The sequence below is a fragment of the Mustela putorius genome, unplaced genomic scaffold (assembly GCF_011764305.1).
Source record: "Mustela putorius furo isolate JIRA1106 unplaced genomic scaffold, ASM1176430v1.1 tig00000421_pilon_pilon_pilon, whole genome shotgun sequence".
In the NCBI taxonomy this organism is placed as follows: domain Eukaryota; kingdom Metazoa; phylum Chordata; class Mammalia; order Carnivora; family Mustelidae; genus Mustela; species Mustela putorius.
Window position 1 is genome coordinate 3,494,660 of NW_025421375.1, and position 20,995 is coordinate 3,515,654.

The 20,995-nt window shown below is 41.5% G+C and overlaps 1 protein-coding gene across 3 annotated transcripts in view; it reads left to right on the forward strand.

Moving 5' to 3' along the window:
- The window catches only part of SNAPC3 (small nuclear RNA activating complex polypeptide 3), a 39,974-nt gene that overhangs the window by 16,762 nt on the left and 2,217 nt on the right, over positions 1 to 20,995 (forward strand). For 2 of the 3 annotated variants that reach the window (XM_004765726.3, XM_004765725.2), the window contains 5 exons: positions 4,318 to 4,422; positions 6,240 to 6,389; positions 14,683 to 14,765; positions 15,934 to 16,098; positions 20,382 to 20,489. In XM_004765726.3, coding sequence (XP_004765783.1) covers positions 4,318 to 4,422; positions 6,240 to 6,389; positions 14,683 to 14,765; positions 15,934 to 16,098; positions 20,382 to 20,489 — 611 coding nt within the window. Of the gene's footprint in view, positions 1 to 4,317; positions 4,423 to 6,239; positions 6,390 to 14,682; positions 14,766 to 15,716; positions 15,835 to 15,933; positions 16,099 to 20,381; positions 20,490 to 20,995 lie in introns of those variants that run through there. The other variant, XM_045079650.1, reaches the window with a different exon arrangement.

Consider the following 20,995-nt stretch of genomic DNA (forward strand, 5'->3'; position numbering starts at 1 on the left):
CCTTACCATTATGTCACTGCACCAATATACTGTTAATATTCAGATTTTCTGTTTTTCTTAGATTAGGTTTTTTTTTTTTTAGATTTTATTTATTCATTTATCTGACAGAGATCAAAGTAGGCAGAGAGAGAGGAAGGGAAGCAGGGTCCTCACTGAGCAGAGAGCCTGACGTGGGGCACGACCCTGGGATCGTAACCTGAGCTGAAGGCAGAGGCTTTAACCCACTGAACCACCCAGGCGCCCCTCTTGGATTAGTTTTGATTGTTGCCGTCCTTCTAGTTTTAGGGTCAGTTTCCCCTTCTTACAGTTCCTTACTGTATACAGTAAGGTTATTTACTTGAGATCGTTCTTTTTTAATGCAGATGTTTATTAGCTGTAAGTTTCCCTTTTTATATTGCTTTTGCAACATCCTGTTCCTTTTTTTTTTTTTTAAGATTTTATTATTTATTTGACAGAGAGAGAGAGAGAGAATGAGAGAGCGCGCACGCACAAGCAAGGGGAGTGGCAGGCAGAGGGAGAGGGAGAAACAAGCTTCCACAGAGCAAGAGGAGCCTGATGTGGGACTCAAACCCAGGACCCTGGGATTATGACCTGAGTCAGACAACCAACTGAGCCACCCAGGTGCCTTCATATAAATTTCTCTTGTGTTTTTGTTTTCATTTGTCTCAAGGTATTTTCTTGTGATTTCTTTTTTGACCCATTGGTTATTTAAGAGTGTGTTGTTTAATTTCCACTGATTTTTTTTAGTTTTTTTCCTATTACTGATTTTTAGTTTTGTTCAGTTATAGTCAGAAAAAAAACTTTTCATGATTTCAGTACTTTCATATTCATTAAGGCTTGGTGGTCTAGCTCAGAGAAACATCCATGTGCACTTGAGAAGAATGTTTTATTGGATGGAGTGTTCTGTATGTGTCAGTTAGGTCTCATTGGTTTATAGTGTTATTTCCTAATTAATTTTGTGTTTAGTTATTCTACTCATTGAAAGTGGGGTATTGAAATTTGCACCTATTATCATTGAACAATATGTTTTTTCCTTCATTTCTGTCAGTTTTGCTTCATGTATTTTGGCTTTCTATTGTTAGCTACATGTGTGTATAATTATTGTATCTTCTTTTGGGATTCCATATTTTAAAATACTCAGTGTCCTCCTTTGTCTCCTGTAACCTTTTCTGACTTAAAGTTTTGTCTGACAATAATACAGCTTTCATTTGGTTACTATTTGTGTGGAATATTTTTTCCATTTTTTTTTACTTTCAACCTCTTTGTGTCTTCATGTCTAAAGTGAGTCTCTTACAGAGAGTGAATGGATGATCAAATATTTTTAATCCATTCTGCCAATCTTTGCTTTATTAATGGGAAAGATTGGCCCATCTCTATTTAAAGGAATTACTGATGAGGATTTATTTCTACTATTTAGGTATCTGTATGTCATATCTCTCTTTTGTTCCTTGGTTCCTCTATTACTGTCTTTTTTGGTATTTAGTTAAATTTTTAAGGTATATTTTGTTTTCCTTCTTTCCATGTGTATGTGTTTACTTATTTTTGTAGTGGTTACCTTGTGGATTACAATTACCATTTTAAAGTTCCAACAACCTAATCTTAATAATACCAACTTTGGGGGCACCTGGGTGGCTCAGTGGATTAAAACCTCTGCCTTCAGCTCAGGTCATGATCCTGGGGTCTTGGGATCGAGCCCCACATCGGGCTCTCTGCTAGGTAGGGAGCCTGCTTCCCTTCCTCTCTCTGCTTCTCTCTGCCTACTTGTGATCTCTCTGTCAAATAAATAAATAAAATATTTAAAAAAAAAATACCAACATTTTTTAATAATACCTTGAAGGATAGATACTCCATTCCTATACATCTCTGCCCCTACCCCTGATGTTGTTACTGTCTCAGATCACATTTTTATGTGTCTGTTAACATAAATTTATAAATATTGGGGTGCCTGAGTGGCTTATTTGTTAAGTGTCTGCCTTTAGCTCAGGTCACCATCCCAGGGGCCTGGGATCAAGCCCCACATCCAGCTCCCTGATCCACGGGAAGCCTGCTTCTCCCTCTCCCACTCCCCCTGCTTGTGTTCCTTCTCTCACTGCATTTCTCTCTGTCAAATAAATAAAATCTTTAAAAATAAATAAATAAATTTATAAATATTTTATCCATTTGCTTTTGGGAAAAAAGTTAATAAGCTAAAAGTACAGTAGCTCTGGCTTTTATATTTGCCTATGTAGTTAACCGTTCCTAGTGTCCTTTATTTTTTTCTTATGGATTCAAGTTATTGTGTATTGTCTTCTAATTTCATCCTGAAGAGCTCTCTTTAGTATTTCTTAAATATAGCCTACTGGTAATGAATTCCCTCATAATTTTTATTTTTATTTTTTAATCTGAAAATGCCTTAATTTCTTCTTTTAATTCCTGAAGGTTAGTTGTGCCAGGTATAGAATTCTTGGTTAATGTTTTTTTCTTTCATGACTTTTGAATGTGTTTTCCTACTCTCAGCTCACTGAGTGCATTTAAAACAGTTGATTTAACATTTTTTTTTAAAGATTTTATTTATTTATTTGACAGAGAGAGATCACAAGTAGATGGAGAGAGAGGCAGGCAGAGAGAGAGAGAGGGAAGCAGGCTCCCTGCTGAGCAGAGAGCCCGATATGGGACTTGATCCCAGGACCCTGAGATCGTGACTTGAGCCGAAGGCAACGGCTTAAACCACTGAGCCACCCAGGCGCCCTGATTTAACATTTTTGACTAGTAACTTCTATATCTGGGCCACCTCAAGGGTAGTTTTTGTCAGATTTTTTTTTTCTGTGAATGCGACATTTTTTTTTTGTTTCTTTGTGTGCTTTATGTTTTTGTTGAGAACAACAAATCTATACTGGACATCCTGAGTATATTTTTTTTACTTTTTGATTGTTGGAGCTGCATGTATTCCTTGTTGTATATAGTTATGGATGTTTCTGTTTCATCATCTCTGCGGACAGCCAGTGACCTGTTTTGAGATTTCCTTAAATGTCTGCCTCCACAAATTTAAAATAAAAGTGGGGGAGGGAAAAATGAAACATGGTGAAACCAGAGAGGGAGACAAACCATAAGAGACTCAATCTCGGGAAACAAACTGAGGCTTGCTGGAGTGTGGGGGGGGTGGCAGGGATGGGGTGGCTGGGTGATGGACACTGGGAAGGGTATTTGCTATGGGGAGTGCTGTGAATTGTGTAAGACTGATGAATCATAGACCTCTACCCTGAAACAAATAATACATTATATGTTAATAATAAATAAATAAATAAATGAAAGAAATAGTTAAAAAAAAAATAAGCCCTTTTTCTAAATTTCCCAGTAGGTGCTGCTGTGGGAAGACACTGCTGGCAGGAGGCCCAACACCAAGGCCAGTGTCTCATCAGGGCATTACCAGAGCAAACGAAATAACCCCCAGTTTTGGGAGAACTGGTTTCCCATTGCTTGTCATGGCATCAGCCATCATTTAGGAATGGGCCCCTATTTCCACATCTTCAGGGGGGCTGAGGACCGGGGATGGTGGCTGGTTTGCACTCTGTGCTTATTAATAAAGAGAAGCAGCTTGTCCTTTCATTGTCACTTTCTGAGTTGATATAACTGACTAATCAGGTTCCAGAATTCCACAACAGTTGGTTCCAGTCTCTCTTTCCATCTTCTTGGTTGCTATGGGGGAGGGACTGATCCCTAGAGCTGCCTGCTGTGCCATTTTGCGTAGTGTCACTCTCTCTTATTTTTGCGTCTGTACTTCCTAACTGGTCTCCTCTAGGGCGCCTGTTTTATAGTTATCGTGCACACATAATAGAAGTGTGAGGGAGTACAGATGCACTAATGTTGTAAAAGGCAAGACAGTGTTGGTTTTAGAGCCAAACCAGTCTATATTTACATTCAGGCTTGCTGGTTTATCTTGGGTAAATCTGAACCTTGGTGCATCTGTCAAATAGCTTCATAATAGTGTGAGAGGAGGCATGTGGAAGTGCTATTAGCAGCTGTAAATGCCAGCATTATACCAACATTAGTTGATACTCATGTTTTATCATCGGTTACTAAGCATCTAGGGCCAACCATTATTAGATGCTTTATATACATATTCCTAGCAGTAGTCCTATAAAACGAGTATTTTCTGTTTTGTTGGGGTTTTTGTTGTTGTTGTTTATAGACGATGAAAATAAAGCTTAGAGAGGTTTTAACAGTTTTCTTAAGGTAAAATTGGGAGTCAAAGCCAGGGCTGCCTGACTTGCTTACCCACTGCCTCATAGCTGAGTCACACTGATTTTAAGGTCTCTTACTTGTTTTTTTCTCCTTCAGGAGTCACATGCCATAGGAAAAAAGCCTGAAAATCCAGCAGACATGATTGAAGAAGGGGAGCTTATCCTATCTGTGAATATCTTATATCCTGTTATATTTCATAAGGTCAGTAGTAAAACCTTTTTAATTTCACAGATAAAATGGGTGACTTGTGTCAAACGATTTAATTATTTGAAGAGTCACAGTCCTTAGGGTCCAAAATCAATGCAAACATATGCTGTTTTATGTAACAGTTATACTATTGGAATGTGTTATTCCTGATTACTTCACTGGAAGCAACTGAAAGTATATGTGAATCCACAGTGACTCTAATTATATGAATTCTTGGGTTTGTTTCTTAGTTTTCTTTTGCTTTTGTTTTTGTTTTAATAGAATAGATGACTGGTAAAGGTGTAAGTGAACCTTTTTTCATGAATTCAGAATACTTGGGAAGTTGTCTAACTAAAGACAGTTCTTCTTTGATGAAAATGCAGAAAGTCAATAGCTTAAGGAGTATTCAGAAATTTCATAGAGGTCTCTAATTAAAAGAATTCAGTCCTAGCCCAGATGTGTGTATTCTTGATTTCCTGAATAGATGTCACAAACTTTGATAAGGTTTAATTGAAATAATAGTATACCTGATTTGACTTGTGAATAGTAGTCAGTAATGAAGCATCTGGGATGTAGTTGGTACTAATTACCCTGCCAGTCAAATCAAACCAATAAAACCAAACTTTTGGGTCTGTAACATGAGAGTAGTGTATAGATTGCTTGACTTCCATGAGGTAACTTGCAAGACATTTTAAAACACTGTTGCTGGGGCACCTGGATGGCTCAGTCAGTGTAGCTCGCCCAGCTCTTGATCTCAGGGTCATGAGTTCAAACCCTTGGGTGTGGAGCCTACTTAAAAATCATAATAAATAAAACAGTGCTGCTAGGTGAAGTTATATTCCAAAGGTTCTTGGTAATTACATTTTAGTAGCATCTTGATGATAAACTTTTTAGCTTAAACTAAGAAATTCTGTTGCCAAGTGTCTTAGTCTTTGTGGCTGCTATAACAAAATATCACTGATAGAGAGGCTTATAACCAGCCGTTTGTCCCAGTTCTGGATGCTGGTGGTCCAGGCTTGGGGCCAGCACAGGTGGGTGAGGCCATCTTCCATGTCATGGACTTTTCAGGTGGCAGAAGGAGCTAGGGTGCTCTGTGGGATCTTCTGTAAGATCATGAGGCTCAACTCTCATGACTTCATCACCCCCACCCCCCAAAGACCCAGCCTCCCAACACTATCACTTGGGCATTAGGATTCCAGTATCTGAATTTGGGGTAGACACAGACATTCAGACCATAGCACCAAGTATCTCAGTTGTCTGTTGGATTCTAAACTTAACAGAGGTGGCCGACTGACCATACGAGAGGTTCGTGCCATTGAGAAGAGCGAGTCGGCTGCAGCCACAGGGGGAAGCACTAGAGACAATTGGGAGTGAGAAGGAGTGAGGAGAAGCTATAGACCACAGCCTTTATTGAGGTTTCCACGGGCAGGGCAGGGCAGAGCGAACGGTTCAGGCTTGGCTAGTTTGAATAATTCCAGCGGGCTTGGGGGTATAGGGTCTGTCTCCCTAGTTGTCTGCTACCTAACCTTAATTGATTTAGAACAGGGAAATAACCTACTTGGTGTGTGAGTGAGAACAAGGAAGGGGCTGCAGAGACCAGGCTCTGGATCACGGTGGGGATGTAAACAATTTTGGCCATTAATGTGGACCTGTAATTAACGGGTGCCAAATTGACAAATACAGAATCTAAGAAAACACAGAACACTGAGTTATGGGGATAACTTCAAATTAAGAAGACCAGTAACTTCATTTAGATCTGTTCAGGACAGGATTTACAATTTAATTGCTTTGTCTGTAAGTGGACATTTACTTATTTACCATTTGATTTGTAGCACAAAGAACACAAGCCATACCAGACGATGCTGGTATTGGGCAGTCAGAAGCTCACAGAACTGAGGGATTCAATTTGCTGTGTCAGTGACCTCCAGATTGGTGGGGAATTCAGCAACACTCCAGATCAAGCTCCTGAGCACATAAGCAAAGTAAGGTGTTGTGTTTTCTTTTTTTTCCTTAACCCTCATAAAACAAGAAATAATAATAGTAGTAACAATAATAATAAGCTAAATAAGTAGTGATTACTGTAGCAGAATCGTAAATGTTCCAGAAAATCCTTTCTTCTTTTATGCCATTCTGTCAGATTTATCTGTTCTCTTCTTTTTATCATCAAGTCATTTTCAAAGATGAGGCTGGGCTCAGGTTTGATTTTCTGTCTATCTCCCATTCAGTTCTCACCCATTCTCTTGTATACACTCTTCCTTTTAAGGTCATAGTGACACCTAATTGTCTCCTCCATGTTCATACAACTTGACCTTACTAGCATTTGAATTTGCCATTCACTCTCTCCTCTTTCAAACTCTGAGTTTCCATCTGTCCTAACTGGCCCCAGCAAAGGGTGGGTGTCCGCCTGAGGGCTCACTGCCCAGAGAAGGTCCTGTCAGTCCAAGGTGCAAAACCAAGCCCAGACACATGGCATCTGATGTTGGTCCTTAGCTGCTATTTGCCACGGAGATGCTGTCAAAAGGACAGAAGTTTACATATCCATTGGTTAAAGATAGAAAGGGGCAGAGTGGTAGACTGGCCACCCACAAAGTTTTCCGAAGGGATTGCTTGCCCTGTAGAGTAGTAGGGCCTTGATCTCTCTGTAGTTCATGGTAAGGCCAATGAGCTAATTCTGTTACTTTGTGCAACTCTGGTGGAAGACTCAGATTTACTGGCCCACTTAAAAGGGGCAGCCTCTCCTGTAGCTCAGAAAAGAATATTTGGGTCAGATAGAATGGGGAGAGAGTTTGGATGAGAACCACCACAGTCACTATTTTTGCCAGTTCCTGTGCCACCAGCCACAAAACTGTTCTTAGCACATAGGTTTCAGGGTGCCTGGGTGGCTCAGTCAGTTGTGTCTGACTCCGCTCAGGTCACGATCTCAGGGTCCTAGGATCAAGCCCCGGATTGGGCTCCCTGCTTAGTGGGGAGTCTGCTTCTCCCTCACCTCTTGCCTCCTTCTCCCTGCTCATGCTCTCTCTGTCAGATTTAAAAAAAAAAAAAAAAAAAGTGGGCTTCACTTTGGTGGTTCTTATAAATTCTTCTGGGCTTTCCTCAGTTTTCATGGTTTTAAGTGTACGCTAATCTTTGTTAGTGACTCTCTGTCTGCTGCCTTCTCTCCTCATTTCCAAACCATTATTTTGAGTGCCTGCTGGACATTGTCATTGAGCCTCAGTGCTGCCTGGCATTTTTTTCACATCTCTATAGTTGATTCACTCTGCCCCTTTTCCGGAGGTGCAGTGGGGGGCAGCTGTGATTCATTCTGCAACTGCCTACATATCCTCATGACTTACCATCAGTGGAAACTCTGGCTGTTTGTTTCATGGAGAACATAAAGTTACCAGAAAAGAAGTTTCCATCACCTCTCACCTCTTTACCTCCACTGAGCCATCTCCTGCCTTCCCACCCGGGACAGAGCTGGACTAAAGCTACTGCCACCTGAGGCCAGGCTGCCTGCCCATGCGGTCCCATGTCTCACCGTGCTTGGCCTCACATCATGGTCCACTCCATTCTGCCAGTTCTCCCTTCATTACAGGTGTGCCGTGATGGCTCCCTTCCTGAACCTTGTCTCGACGCGCGGCTTCCTCTAGCCACCATTCATCTTTCTGCTTCCTCCTCAGCAAACCAGAGAGAATAACAGCAAGTAGGAACAATAATGCGTTATTAATAATAGCTCCTAAATTCATTGTTTGTCTCTTTCTGCCATCACCTTGTCTTGTACTCACTCTTGTTCCCACCACTCTTCAAAAATCACTTTTCTTGCTGCCACCGTATATGTCGTTCTCAAACCTTTTCTGACCACTTATCAGGTGTGACTCCATTGACTGTTCCTTCTTCCTTGCAGGATTTTTTTTACTCAACTTTTAGGACATTACACCCATCTGATTTGCCTTCTCTCTGACTGACTTTTCATTAATTCCTTTGTTGAATGCTTCTCATTTTCCTGGCTCTTGTTGTAAAGTCCTGGGAGTCGGTCCTCAGACCCCTTTGATGTATCCTCCCTAGGTGATCTGACCCAGATTCAGAGCTGTCAGTACTGGGAATTCCAAAATTCTCTCCAGTCTCAGCATCTTCTCTGACCTCCAGACTTCTATATCCAACAGTCTTCTTGACAGTTTTTTTATTTATTTAAGTAGTGTCTAACCCAATGTGGGGCTCTAAGAGTCTCATGATCTTGGTCCCTGAGATCAAGACTCGCGTGCTCTTCCAACTGAGCCAGCCAGGTGCCCCATCCTTGACAGTTTTTCTTGGATGTCCAACAGCCATCTCAAATATAATCTGCTCACCAGCAAATGCTATACTGCTCCACGAAAGCCTGTGTGCCCCCCAGTGTTCCTGTCTCAGTAAATATGCCCATCGTGCATCTGGTGACTTGGGCTAGAAACCTGGAGTCCTCATCTCCTTTTCCTTCCACATTGAAGGCATCAGCGAGAGCTTTGACTCTACTTTGAAAACACATTTAGGCTTTGCCCTGCTCCTCTCTCTCTCTCAAAGATAAAAAAAATAAATCTTTAAAAAAAGTAAAAGATAAAGTCTTTGAAAATAAAAATGAAAAAAAAAATCAATCCTGTCATTCTCCGACCTAAAAATCTAAGTGGATCTCTGTAGGCTGACATACAAGGCCTTTTGTCATGATGATTCCCAAGTTAACTTTCCATGCTATCCAGCCTCTACTTCTGCAACTTATGTTCCAGCCACAGAGAATTTGTGTTGCTCAAGCATGACACTTTTTCATGCCTCCAAATGTCTGAACTTGGTCGGAAGCCCTTTCCCTCCCTCCCTCTGTCCGTCTGACTCATGCTCATATTCCAAACCCAGCTTAAAACTCATATTACATAAAATCTCTCCTGACTGCCCTCTCTTCGCCACTCTGGCACCATTTCTTTGGCCATTATGGTGTCTGTAATAATTGGCTGGTGCTGTCTGCTGTGTCTCTGTGCCCCACAAGGTGGGCTGTGTTCCAGTCCTTTTGCTGATGGGCAAGGAGACCAGCATTCTATGACTCACATGTAGATTTCACTTAGTTTTCTCTTTCTACCAAAAATGGTTTTAAGATCATTGGTTTTTTCAGGTTTGGCATCTCGGTGCTGTGGGACATAAACATTAGATTAGAGAGAAACAAATGGAATTTCAAGGCTGTATGCAGACCAAGAAATAAAAATTTATCTTCTTTTAAAGGAGAAGCAGCAGCCTTCAGCAGTTTCTCCACCCTACCAAAAAAAAAAGTGTAATTATAAAGTTTTTATAAATCCACTTTAATAAGCAGACTCTGAGTTCACTCTCATGGCAGTCTCATGTTGTCCTTGTTCAAGGCAGCTGGATTCTGATCTGGGAGTCAGTCTGAGGGCCAGAAAGCCCAGAGAGGGTTTCTAACCAGGTATGCCTAGTTTGTAGTTTTTATGTGTCGGAGCTGATGTGTTTCACAGCCTTTTTTTTTTTTTTTTTTTTTTTTTTTTTTTTTTTTTTTTTAAAGATTTTATTTATTTATTTGACAGAGAGAAATCACAAGTAGGCAGAGAGGCAGGCAGAGAGAGAAAGAGGAGGAAGCAGGCTCCCTGCTGAGCAGAGAGCCCGATGCGGGACTCGATCCCAGGACCCTGAGATCATGACCTGAGCCGAAGGCAGCGGCTTAACCACTGAGCCACCCAGGCGCCCCATCACAGCCTTTTTAAAAAAGATTTTACTTATGTATTTGTCAGAGAGAGAGAGAGCACAAGCAGGCAGAGGCAGAGAGAGGAGCAGGCTCCCCGCGGAGCAGGGAGCCCGATGCGAAACTGGATCCGAGGACCCTGGGATCATAAACTAAGCCAAAGGCAGTGGCTTAACCAACTGAGCCACCCAGGTGTCCCCGTTCAGCAGCTTTCTCAGCAGGGGGCTGGTAGGTTTCATTATCCTGGCTTAAATACCGAACGCATGTGTGGTTGTATTGTTTCTGCCTCTTCCAGCTCTTTATTAAACGAATAACCTCTGATGATTGAGTGCTTGCTACCTGCTGGACAGAAGTATGCTTTGGACAGAATTAGCACTGGTCGAGGGGTAAGAAAAAGTTGGGTCAGCGGGCCCTCATGTGTTGCCAGAGTTGGGTGAGCAGGGTGGAGGATTCAGACTGCTGTTGACTTGCCTTCCAAGCCCCACATCCTCCTTTGCTACATGTGATGTCAGGCCCGAGGGTTTTCCCTGCCCTTTGGTTGACTTGCTGACTAGGCAGCGAGTGAAACCCCGAGCTGTGCTGTGCGTCACCGCAGCTTCTATAAGGACTCCGGAATCTCTGTTCAGAGAGCTGTTTCGTGCTGCCTTGGTCTGCAGCTGTGGTTTAAGGAAGTGAACGGCTGAATTAGTGACATTTTGCAGATACTGACATTTGTCTGACCTATGGAAAGATTTTCATTTCACTGATTGGCATTTGTATTTTATGGTTTGGTTTTTTAAAAAGTTTTGCTTTGGAATTTTTTTTTTCCTCTGATTATCTGAATCCTCATCTTTCTTGGTGAGTCTGGTCCCTTGGAAAAGTTTGACCATACGCACAAGAGATAGTATGAGTCCTTATGTACCCATTACCCACCTTCCCCAAATCTCAGCATTTGCCAGATTGTTTTATCTGTTCATCCAGCAAAACGGAGAACTGCTCCTTAAGTTATAGTGCTTTTTCTTAAGTTAAATAGCATGTACTCCACTGGTAAGCATGGGCAAAACATCGGTAAATTGCAGTTCCTGTAGCTGAGGAAAGGAGTATCTTCATTTCAACCATAAGCAAGAATTCTAAAGGCTAGATGACTTTAGTATCTGAGCAGACTGGGAACATTGAGCCAGTATATTTTAATCTCTTAAATCTTACATCTGAAGTGTAGTAAGTTTTGCTAACATTTGTTTTTTGGACTATAGTAATCAAAGAATGGAGTGCATTTTTAAAAATACATGTATAAGATCAGGCCACTGGAGTGGTAGGATTGGGCCCCGAATCAGGCTTTCTGCTCAGAAGGGAGCAGAAAGGCCGAGAATGTAGTTCGTAAGTGACAAGGCTACTATCTACAGGAGTCCCACTGGTAGTCTTTCCCCCTGAACCGGTTCCTTTGCTGTTTTTGCTTGCCTCCGGCTGCAGCTCTCCCTCAGCACCTCCCCACAGCTCCTGCTCTCTCTCTCTCTCTCTCTCAGTTAAATAAATAAATAAACAAAACCTTAAAAAATAAAAAACCCAAAACACCAGGTCTTTATTTATAATAAGTAGCAGCAACAGGTGCCAGGTATTTTCTTAAAGTTCCTCTAAGCAAGATGCTTAAGAGATTGACAACAAAAAGAAAGAAAAAGATGAACTAATCTGAGCAATGTTAAAAACAGACCAGATATTAAAATGTGAGGGACCACTAAAAAAGCAAAACAACACTCGAGTAGAAAATAGTGGCCTGATTTTATACATATATTAATTAATTAATCATGATCTGAGCTGAAGGCAGTCACTCAACCAACCGAGCCACCCAGGCCCCCCGGAGGCAGACACTTAACCAACTGAACCAGCCTTCTGCCCCTGCTTCTGAAGTTCTAATACAGCTGATTTGAATGTTAGCAAAAGAACAAACTACTGATGCTTAAAATTACATATAGGTGACTTTGTTCACATGATCTGGTTAGTTCTTGATAGTTACTTTGTTTATGAAGTGGAAATAGTAGACTCTGGGGCTATGTTAGGTTTATAACAGAAGTAACTTCTTTCACTAGGTTTTCCATATTGGTTGGCGATCCTCCCCTCTCCAAAGCTGGTCAGCTAAACTAGCTGACAAAATAGGGAAACTATTAGTGAGGATCTCTGCTTGCCACTGAAAATCAGAATTACCTGGTGTTGACATTGCTCACATCTTCTGTTCTGTTTGTGTACCAGAGTTATTATAGGAGGACTTCAGATTTAGGGAAAACAGTTCCCCTTCTAAATAATAACGATGCCAGCCAAAAGCATTAAGTTGCCTAAATCACTTCCATTTTTGTAGAAGCATTTTATAATGAATAAAAAATGAAACTTTTGTTTTTATTTCCAAAATAAGGCAATATTCTTTCAGAACCTTTATTTTAGGGGCGCCTGGGTGGCTCAGTGGGTTAAAGCCTCTGCCTTTGGCTCAGGTCATGGTCTCAGGATCCTGGGATCGAGCCCCACATTTGGACTCTCTGCTTGTCAGGGAGTCTGCTTCCCTCTCTCCCTCTGCCTGCCTCTCTGCCTACTTGTGATCTCTGTCTGTCAAATAAATAAACAAAATCTTTATTAAAAAAAAAAAAAGAATCTTGATTTTAGACCCTAGCTTTCTTCGTTGAGGGTACAGAAGTATATTTAGTGGTAGTTTTTGTGTTTAACAGTAGCTCGATTCAGCATTCTATTACAGATTATCCTTTTATCTCTGCAAGCACCTAGGAAGAACGTAATGGCTTTACTCATGCGTTACATGAAGAAACAGGGTCGGGGTGCCTCGGTGGCTCAGTTGGTTAAGCAACTGCCTTCGGCTCAGGTCATGATCCCAGAGTCCCAGGATCGAGTCCCATATTGGGCTCCCAGCAACACGGGGGGTCTGCCTCTCCCTCTGACCTTCTTCCTTCTGCTCCCTCTCACAGTCTCGCTCTCAAATAAATACATAAAATCTTCAAAGAAAGAAACAGGGTCAGGGAAATGGAGTGACGGCCTGAGGAGAAACAGCACAGCCAGTCTCGTAAGGGTGGCTGATGTCATTACCGGATAACCTGTAAACGAGGGCATGGAGAAAGAAAAATAGAAGCTTTGTGGGAGGAGATGAATTGCAGTTATTTTGGGGGAAGATTTTTTTTTTGAATACCCAAAACTTACATATCTTTCATAGTTGATGAACCACAGTCTTGTAAGATAGCGGGACAGAGAGACTCACACAGGTGAGGAACCCAAGGTCTGAGGAGTACATATACGCAAGGAGAAAGAACACAGGTCTCCTGACCCTCCCCCAGGGCTCTGGTTGTTAGGACATCGTGAAGAGCAGTCGAACAGAGTGCCTCTGGCACTGCTTGCCTGTCTGAGTCCTGGGGAGCTTGGGAAAACATCAGTGCCTGGGCCACATCCTGAGAGCTTCTCATGTAATGGCTCTGAGGTGAGACTTGGTCTTTGGTGTTCCTGTGATTCATTCTGTTACCAGTGAGCATCAAGAGACACTCGCCCCTCTGGAAAGGCTGGTAGGCTGAAAGTTAGGAAACCTGACGGTTCAAGCCAGTTGTGCGACTACTCTGGTATTCTGGGGCAAGCCTGCTTGAGTAAAAAGAGTTAATTTTGCCTAAAAAGAGTTAATTTTGCCTAAGTCAAATTCTGCCTAAGAATTACTGAAGATTTGAAGGGAGAATTTTTTATAAAAGTACACTGAGAGGCGGCACCTGGATGGCACAGCTGGTTGATCCGAATCTTGGTTTCGGCTCAGGTTGTGATCTCAGGGTTGTGGGATGGAGCCTGTTGTTGGGCTCCATGCTCTGTATGGAGCCTGTTGGAGAGTCTCTGTCCTTCCGCTCCTCTTGCTTGCGCTTTCAAAGAAATAATCTTTAAAAAAAAAAAAAAGGTATACTGAGGGGTGCCTGGGTGGCTCAGTCGGTTGGGTTTCTGCCTTCACCCCAGTTCCTGACCCCAGGGTCCTGGGATCGAGCCCCACACCGGGGTCCCTGCTCAGCAGAGAGTCTGCTTCTCCCTCTCCTCCCCACTCACACTCTCTCTCACTATCTCTGTTTCTTTCTCAAATAAATAACTAAATTTTTTTTTAAAGTATCCTGAAAATATTAAAAAATAGAACAGAACAACCTAAGTTTGTGATCACTAATTATTGCTGGGGAAATATAAAAGATGTGACTTTTGGTTTTTACTTCTAGTATCCAAAATAATTCACTGCTGTGTATTCGCAAAATAAAATAATATTGTTTATTTCACTTCTAATTAGGGTCCTTTCACAAATCTCAGAATATACAAAATTTAAGTCGGACTTAGTGATTCAAACTGCAATAGGATAATGAAAACAGCTGCAAGGATCAGATGTTTACATTTCCATCCCTGGTAAATAGCATAATACTTGTCACATAGGAAGTTCCCGTTAAATAGTAAGGAAATTACCGAGCTAAGCGTGTTCTGTAAGGTTGCATACAGTTACTATAAAGCATATTAGTGTGGTTTTATGACCTATAGATTTTGAATTGGTAGCAATTTCCTAATCATTAGTAGAGGACTCTCTTTCAGTGCCGTCTGTTTCCTTATAGGACCTGTACAAATCAGCCTTCTTTTATTTCGAAGGGACATTTTACAATGATAAAAGATACCCGGAGTGCAGAGATTTAAGCAGGTACAATTTTCAAAAATCTTCTCGGTTTTTCCTGGTTCTAGTTCTTGGAATAGATCTCCACACATCCTGTTAACTGGTCTGTTAAGGGTCTTTGCCAAAGAACTGTTTTGTTAAGACTGTTTGGTTGTTTGTTTGGGGATCAGAAGTATCTCTCAGTTTAAAATATATTCAGTTATTTCATCTGGTTGGCTTAGGTATTAGTAAGTTAATCACAATTCTTACTTCAGGAAGAAACTTCCTAGCAAAGACCTGACACGGACCATTTCAAAATCTTTGTGTTATCTACTATCTTAGAAACGACAGCAAATCTTGGAATGCTTGGTTGGCTCAGCCAGTAGCTACTCTTGATCACAGGGGTTGTGAGTTTGAGCCCCATATTGGGTGTGGAGCCTACTTTTTAAAAAGTCTAGCAAATCTTGTATTGAGCCATAGATAATCTGAGAAACTAACTCCCTCTGAAACACTTCATTAGTCTTTTTCATATTTAGGTGATAGCAATAAGTTAGTCTTACTGTTTTTTCTGTTTGTCCAGTACATACTGTTGTTTGCCCTAGATGAGTGTGTAAATACATGGGTAAGTGTATAACATGAAAAATGTATAGCTTATAGTCATGTTAATTAGCTCATACTTTTGCTATCAGTGTCCTAGCAACTAGAACATACATGTATATTGCTTTTGATTATGTGGGCTATAGCTGTCAGTGTTTACCATATTAGAAGTTGAAACTAAGAAATATTTCAAATATTAACTACTCCCATCACATGTTAACATTAATAATTTGGGGGAGGAAATAACTGTTTTTCAGAACTGAATGAGACAAATGGCAATGTTCTGAATTTTCCATTCAGTCTGAAGTAATAAAACACATCATGTAGCCGTTAGAATACTGGAGAGAATAGGAGTTGAAAAGGGCAAATGACATTTTATCACAAAGATCCTTTTGACTTCAGGAACCACACTTTGAGAACTGTTGCTCTAATGGATAAAGACACATTCAGAGTTCTTGATTTCTACATGTGTCAACCACTGAGATTTTCACCTCAAGGTGGCAATTGTCCAGTTTATTGGGTGAGCCAGGCTTTTGAAATACTTGTAGTCACAAACCATTTTCTGTCATTTTTAGATTTTTGTGGCATAATGAAATATCATCTTTTTCCCCCGCTTCAGAACTATCATTGAATGGTCAGAGTCCCATGACAGAGGCTATGGAAAATTTCAGACTGCCAAAATGGAAGATTTCACCTTCAATGACCTGTTTATTAAACTGGGTTTTCCTTACTTATATTGTCACCAGGGGGACTGTGAACATGTCATTGTCATCACTGACATAAGGTAAGTAGCAGCACTCAGAACATGGTGTCATTTGCTCTGTTTTCCTTTTCTTGATTTCACAGTGTAAAAGCACAGGCAGTTGGAGTTGGTTTGTTTCTGTTTTTAAGATTTTACTTAATTTGACTTTAGCGAGAGAGGGAGTGGGAGAGGGAGAAGCAGCTTTCCTTCTGAGCAGGGAGCCCTATGTGGGGCTTGATCCCAGGACCCTGGGATCATGAACTGTGCTGAAGGCAGATGCTGAACGACTTAGCCACTCAGGCTCCCCTGGTTTTGCTTTTGTTTTTGTTAAGATTTTATTTATTTGACAGAGAGAGATCACAAGTAGGCAGAGAGACAGGCAGAGAAAGGTGGGGAAGCAGGCTTCCTGCCAAGCAGAGAGCCCGATGTAGGGCTTGATCCCAGGACCCTGAGATCATGACCTGAGCTGAAGGCAGAGGCTGCACCCACTGAGCCACCCAGGCACCCCTGTTTTTAATAAGAGAAATAGTCAAGCTAGTCACTAGCTTGGCTTGGGACCAGCAAAATCATGTCTGCTTTCCATGGACTGACCAACTCTTCATCCATTTGTATCCTGTCTTTATTTTGGGAATATCTATAATAGAAATACTTGATTAGAGTTGTCAGAAATCCATAAATAAGTGTCTCCATTTGTATATCCAGCAGGCAGTAGCCATCCACTTCGTGTAGCACTTTGTATCTCCTGTTGCGGCTTTTGCTTAGCAAACTTGCAACTGTGTATCTAGGTTTCTTGTCTCTTTCCAGAATTTTAAGGAGATCAAAGGGAACTGGGGGGAAGAGAAGAGTAATTCTAATATTTGACAAATGTGAAGTCTTAATGTTTTCATCAAGTATAAAGTGAGGACTAGGTTTTTTTTTTTTTTTTTTAATATTTTATTTATTTGACAGACAGAGATCACAGGTAGGCAGAGAGGCAGGCAGAGAGAGAGGAGGGAGAAGCAGGCTCCCCTCTGAGCAGAGCCTGATGCAGGGCTCGATTCCAGGACCCTGAGATCATGACCTGAGCTAAGGCAAAAGGTTAACCCACTGAGCCACCAGGTGCCCAGGACTAGTTTTTTATAATTAAAGATTTTATTTATTTATTTGAGAGATAGTGAGAGAGTATGAGAGGGGAGAAGGTCCGAGGGAGAAGCAGACTCCCTGTGGAGCTGGGAGCCCAATGCGGGATTCCATCCGGGGACTCTGGGATCGACACCTGAACCAAAGGCAGTTGCTCAACCGAGTCGCCCAGGTGTCCGAGAGGACTAGTTTAAAATAAGATTTTGTTATAATTTTATATAGCTTGGGTTGTGTCTTTCTCATGAATAAGGCCATTCGTTTCCTTATTTAGGAAATCTGTAAAGGATCAGTATATAGAAATAAGCCCTGCTCCATCCCTGCTTTAATTCTGAGACCATTTTTAGGTTTTTTGTTTGTGGAGCAGTGATACACCCATACTTTTTATTATACCAGTAATAGGAAATGATGCCTTTACAAAGTCCCTGCCTCCACATTTCTTGAAATTTAGTGACCAGTTTCCAAAATTTACCTGGCATGCACTCATTCTTGGGAAGGTCCCCAAGGAAGTACTCCAGACTTACCTTTAGTAAACCTTGAAATAGAAAAACAGGAGTACAGGGGCGCCTGGGTGGCTCAGTTAGTTAAGCATCTGCCTTTGGCTCAGCTCATGATCTCAGGGTCCTGGCATCGAGTCCCATGTTGGGCTGCCTGCTTCTCTGTCTGCTGCTGCCCCTGCTTATGCTCTCTTTCTCTGACAAGTAAAATCTTAAACAAAAAAACCATGAAGGCAAAGCAGAACAGATAATGCAGGGAAAGGAGAATCCCAGCACGATGGCCATCTAGCCAATTCGTCCGAAGACTAGAGCACAGCGGAGAACTCGGGAAGGAAGGGTGTCTAGGACTGCCATGTCTCCCGCTTGTGCATTAACACACTCGACAGTGCGGTTCTCATACTGTCGGGAAGTACAGAACTAAATTGGCGACAGGTATGTGCAACCTAAGCAGATGTGAATCTGAGAGAAGTAGCTAGCTGGCAGCTTCTGGCTTGCAGCTAGAGAACCGTGTATTACACGATAAAGGGAAAGTTAGGGAGTTTTAGGTGCAAGTAGTAATATTAATTTGGCAACATGTAAATGTTGAATATTTAACCAAAGTTATTTTGGTTCTGTAGAGGGATGTTGAGGGGATAAATTCTAAAGAAACAGTTAAATGTTTCAGTAGCCCTTAGGGGAAGGAAGTAAAGGAAGCAAAGGGCCAGGGGGCCAGGAGAGCTCATAAACTCCAGTTTTGTAGGACTGAAAATTATATACATTTGATAATGTGTTACATTTTATATAAGCTTTTCTGCCTGCTCTTTCACTGAAGCGGAATGTGCCTGAGAATTAGCCTAAGATGGAAGACAACCCACTTTTCTGTTATTTTAGTTTATCATTTCTTACTGTACAGCAGTGTCATCCTTAAACTCAAGGCAATATGGGAAAAGAATTCATGCTTATTTATTTTTTAAAGATTTTATTTGACAGACACAGCAAGAGAGGGAACACAAGCAGGGGGAGTGGGAGAGGGAGAAGCAGGCTCCCTGCAGAGCAGTGAGCCTGATGAGGGACTTGATCCCAGGACCCTAGGATCATGACCCAAGCCGAAAGCAGATGCTTAATGACTGAGCCACCCAGGTGCCCCACAATTCACGCTCATTAAACATCTGAAGTGTGGGATGTTTCTAAGGAAATTTTTAGTTTGTTTTTTTTTTTAAGATTTTATTTATTTGACAGAAAGAAATCACAAGTAGACAGAGAGAGAGAGAGGAGAGAGAGAGAGAGAGAAGCAGGCTCCCCGCTGAGCAGAGAGCCCGATGCGGGACTCGATCCCAGGACCCTGAGATCATGACCTGAGCCGAAGGCAGTGGCTTAACCCACTGAGCCACCCAGGCGCCCCGGAAATTTTTAGTTTTTAAAAAAAATTTTTTTAATTTCACTTTTTAAAAGATTTTATTTTTAAGCAGTCTCTACTCCCAGTGTGGGGGTTGAAGCCACAACCCCCGAGACCAAGAGTTACATGCTCTATCAACTGAATCAGGCAGGCGCCCTTTAAAGAATTTTTAGATGTAATTTGGACTACAAGTCATTTTTCAAAAAGATTTTATTTATTTGAAAGAGAGGGCACATGAGCAGGGAGGAGGAGTAGAGGTAGAGGGAGAAGCAGGCTCCCTGCTCAAGCCTGACACAGGGCTTGATCCCAGGACCCTCGGATCATGACCTGAGCTGGAGGCAGAAGTTTAACTCCCTGAGCCACGCAGGCGCCCCTGCACTACAAGTCTTCTAGGTGGATTTAATCATTCAGTGCCATTCCATAGTCTGATCGTTGGTAAACTCTTACAAGTTTACTAATATTTTTTTTTAAGATTTTATTTATTTGACACAGAGAAGTCACAAGTAGGCAGAGAAGCAGGCAGAGACAAAGAGGGGGAAGCAGGGAGCCTGATGTGGGGCTCGATCCCAGGACCCTGAGATCATGACCTGAGCCGAAGGCAAGGCTCAACTCACTGAGCCACCCAGGCACCCCTACCAATCATCTTCTGATACGAAGTTGATATATTGCTATCCTTTCTTACTAAAAGACAAAAACTAAGAATAATTTTAAAATTAAGGTCAGGACCTTTAGAATACTCTGGCACAGTCCCTTTCATTTTCTGGATGACGAATGTAAGGTCCAGTATGGTTAAGGAATTTATTCACACCCAGTCAGCTGATTAGTGGCACAGTAGAGACTGATTTCATTAATAATTCACAAATTCTGACACCTAAAGCTAAAGTCTTCTGTCAGTTCACATTATACCAGGAGTCTGATTTAGATTTTAATAAAGAGGATAGTAAACAAGAGCCACGTAACACATGACCAAATAGGTAAAATAGTTGCTCAGACTGTCTTCCAGGAAGGTGGTGAGTGTTGAGTAAAGCAGGGGCTCTCTGATGGAATGTGTTCAAGATCTGCACGCAGACTGCCCTCTTGGAGGGTCATAGAGCACATGACCTGTTCGGGAAATTTCACCTGAAAGAAAACATTGTTTAATCCCAAATGATCTTCAGGAGATGTTTTCTTAGAACAAAGTTTAGTCAGACCTAGTGTAACAATTTTATACCTGAGTCTTTCCTAAGGAAAAAAATTGAAAAATATATCTACTAGGTTCTTAATGTTGAGGAACAGATGTTTCTTCATCGATAACAATTTGCATTTTAATATATTCATTTACTTCTCGTGTACAAAAGGCTCGCACATTGTGATGACTGCTTGGACAGGACACTTTATCCCCTTCTTATCAAGAAGCATTGGCTGTGGACTAGAAAATGTTTTGTTTGTAAAACATACACAGCCAGGTAAGTGGTATCTATTTCTTTCTTCAAATTTACTGGTTTTCAGTAAGTCAAGTACTTTCCATTTTTGGTATTTCGGTGTTTCCTATTTTAAATTTGAATCTGAGAACTTACACTGTGGGGGTATGAATAAAAGAAATGGTTTTATCTAGTACATAAGTGCTGCAAATTAGCAGGTTACATTTAAACAGTAAGGAAATGCATTCTGTGTAGTGAAAGTCCAGAGCTGGCTCAGACTTTGGATCTTTAGGGAGCCATGTTGTCTTTCTCTCTGCAGTCTACAAAATCAGCTTCATCCACGGCTGCTCCTCCATGAAAAAACAATACAGCATTCAGTATATAGAATGAGGTCAAAATATGGGTTCATAAAATTTTTACTTTATGTGATACTTCACGTTTAGTTTGGTTTTTAACTGTGGATCAGGGTCAAAAAATTCTGAGGAAAAAAGAATATTTGTGTATCAGATTTGGGGGTGTGGGTTCTTCCCATCCCGCCCCTCCCATGAGCT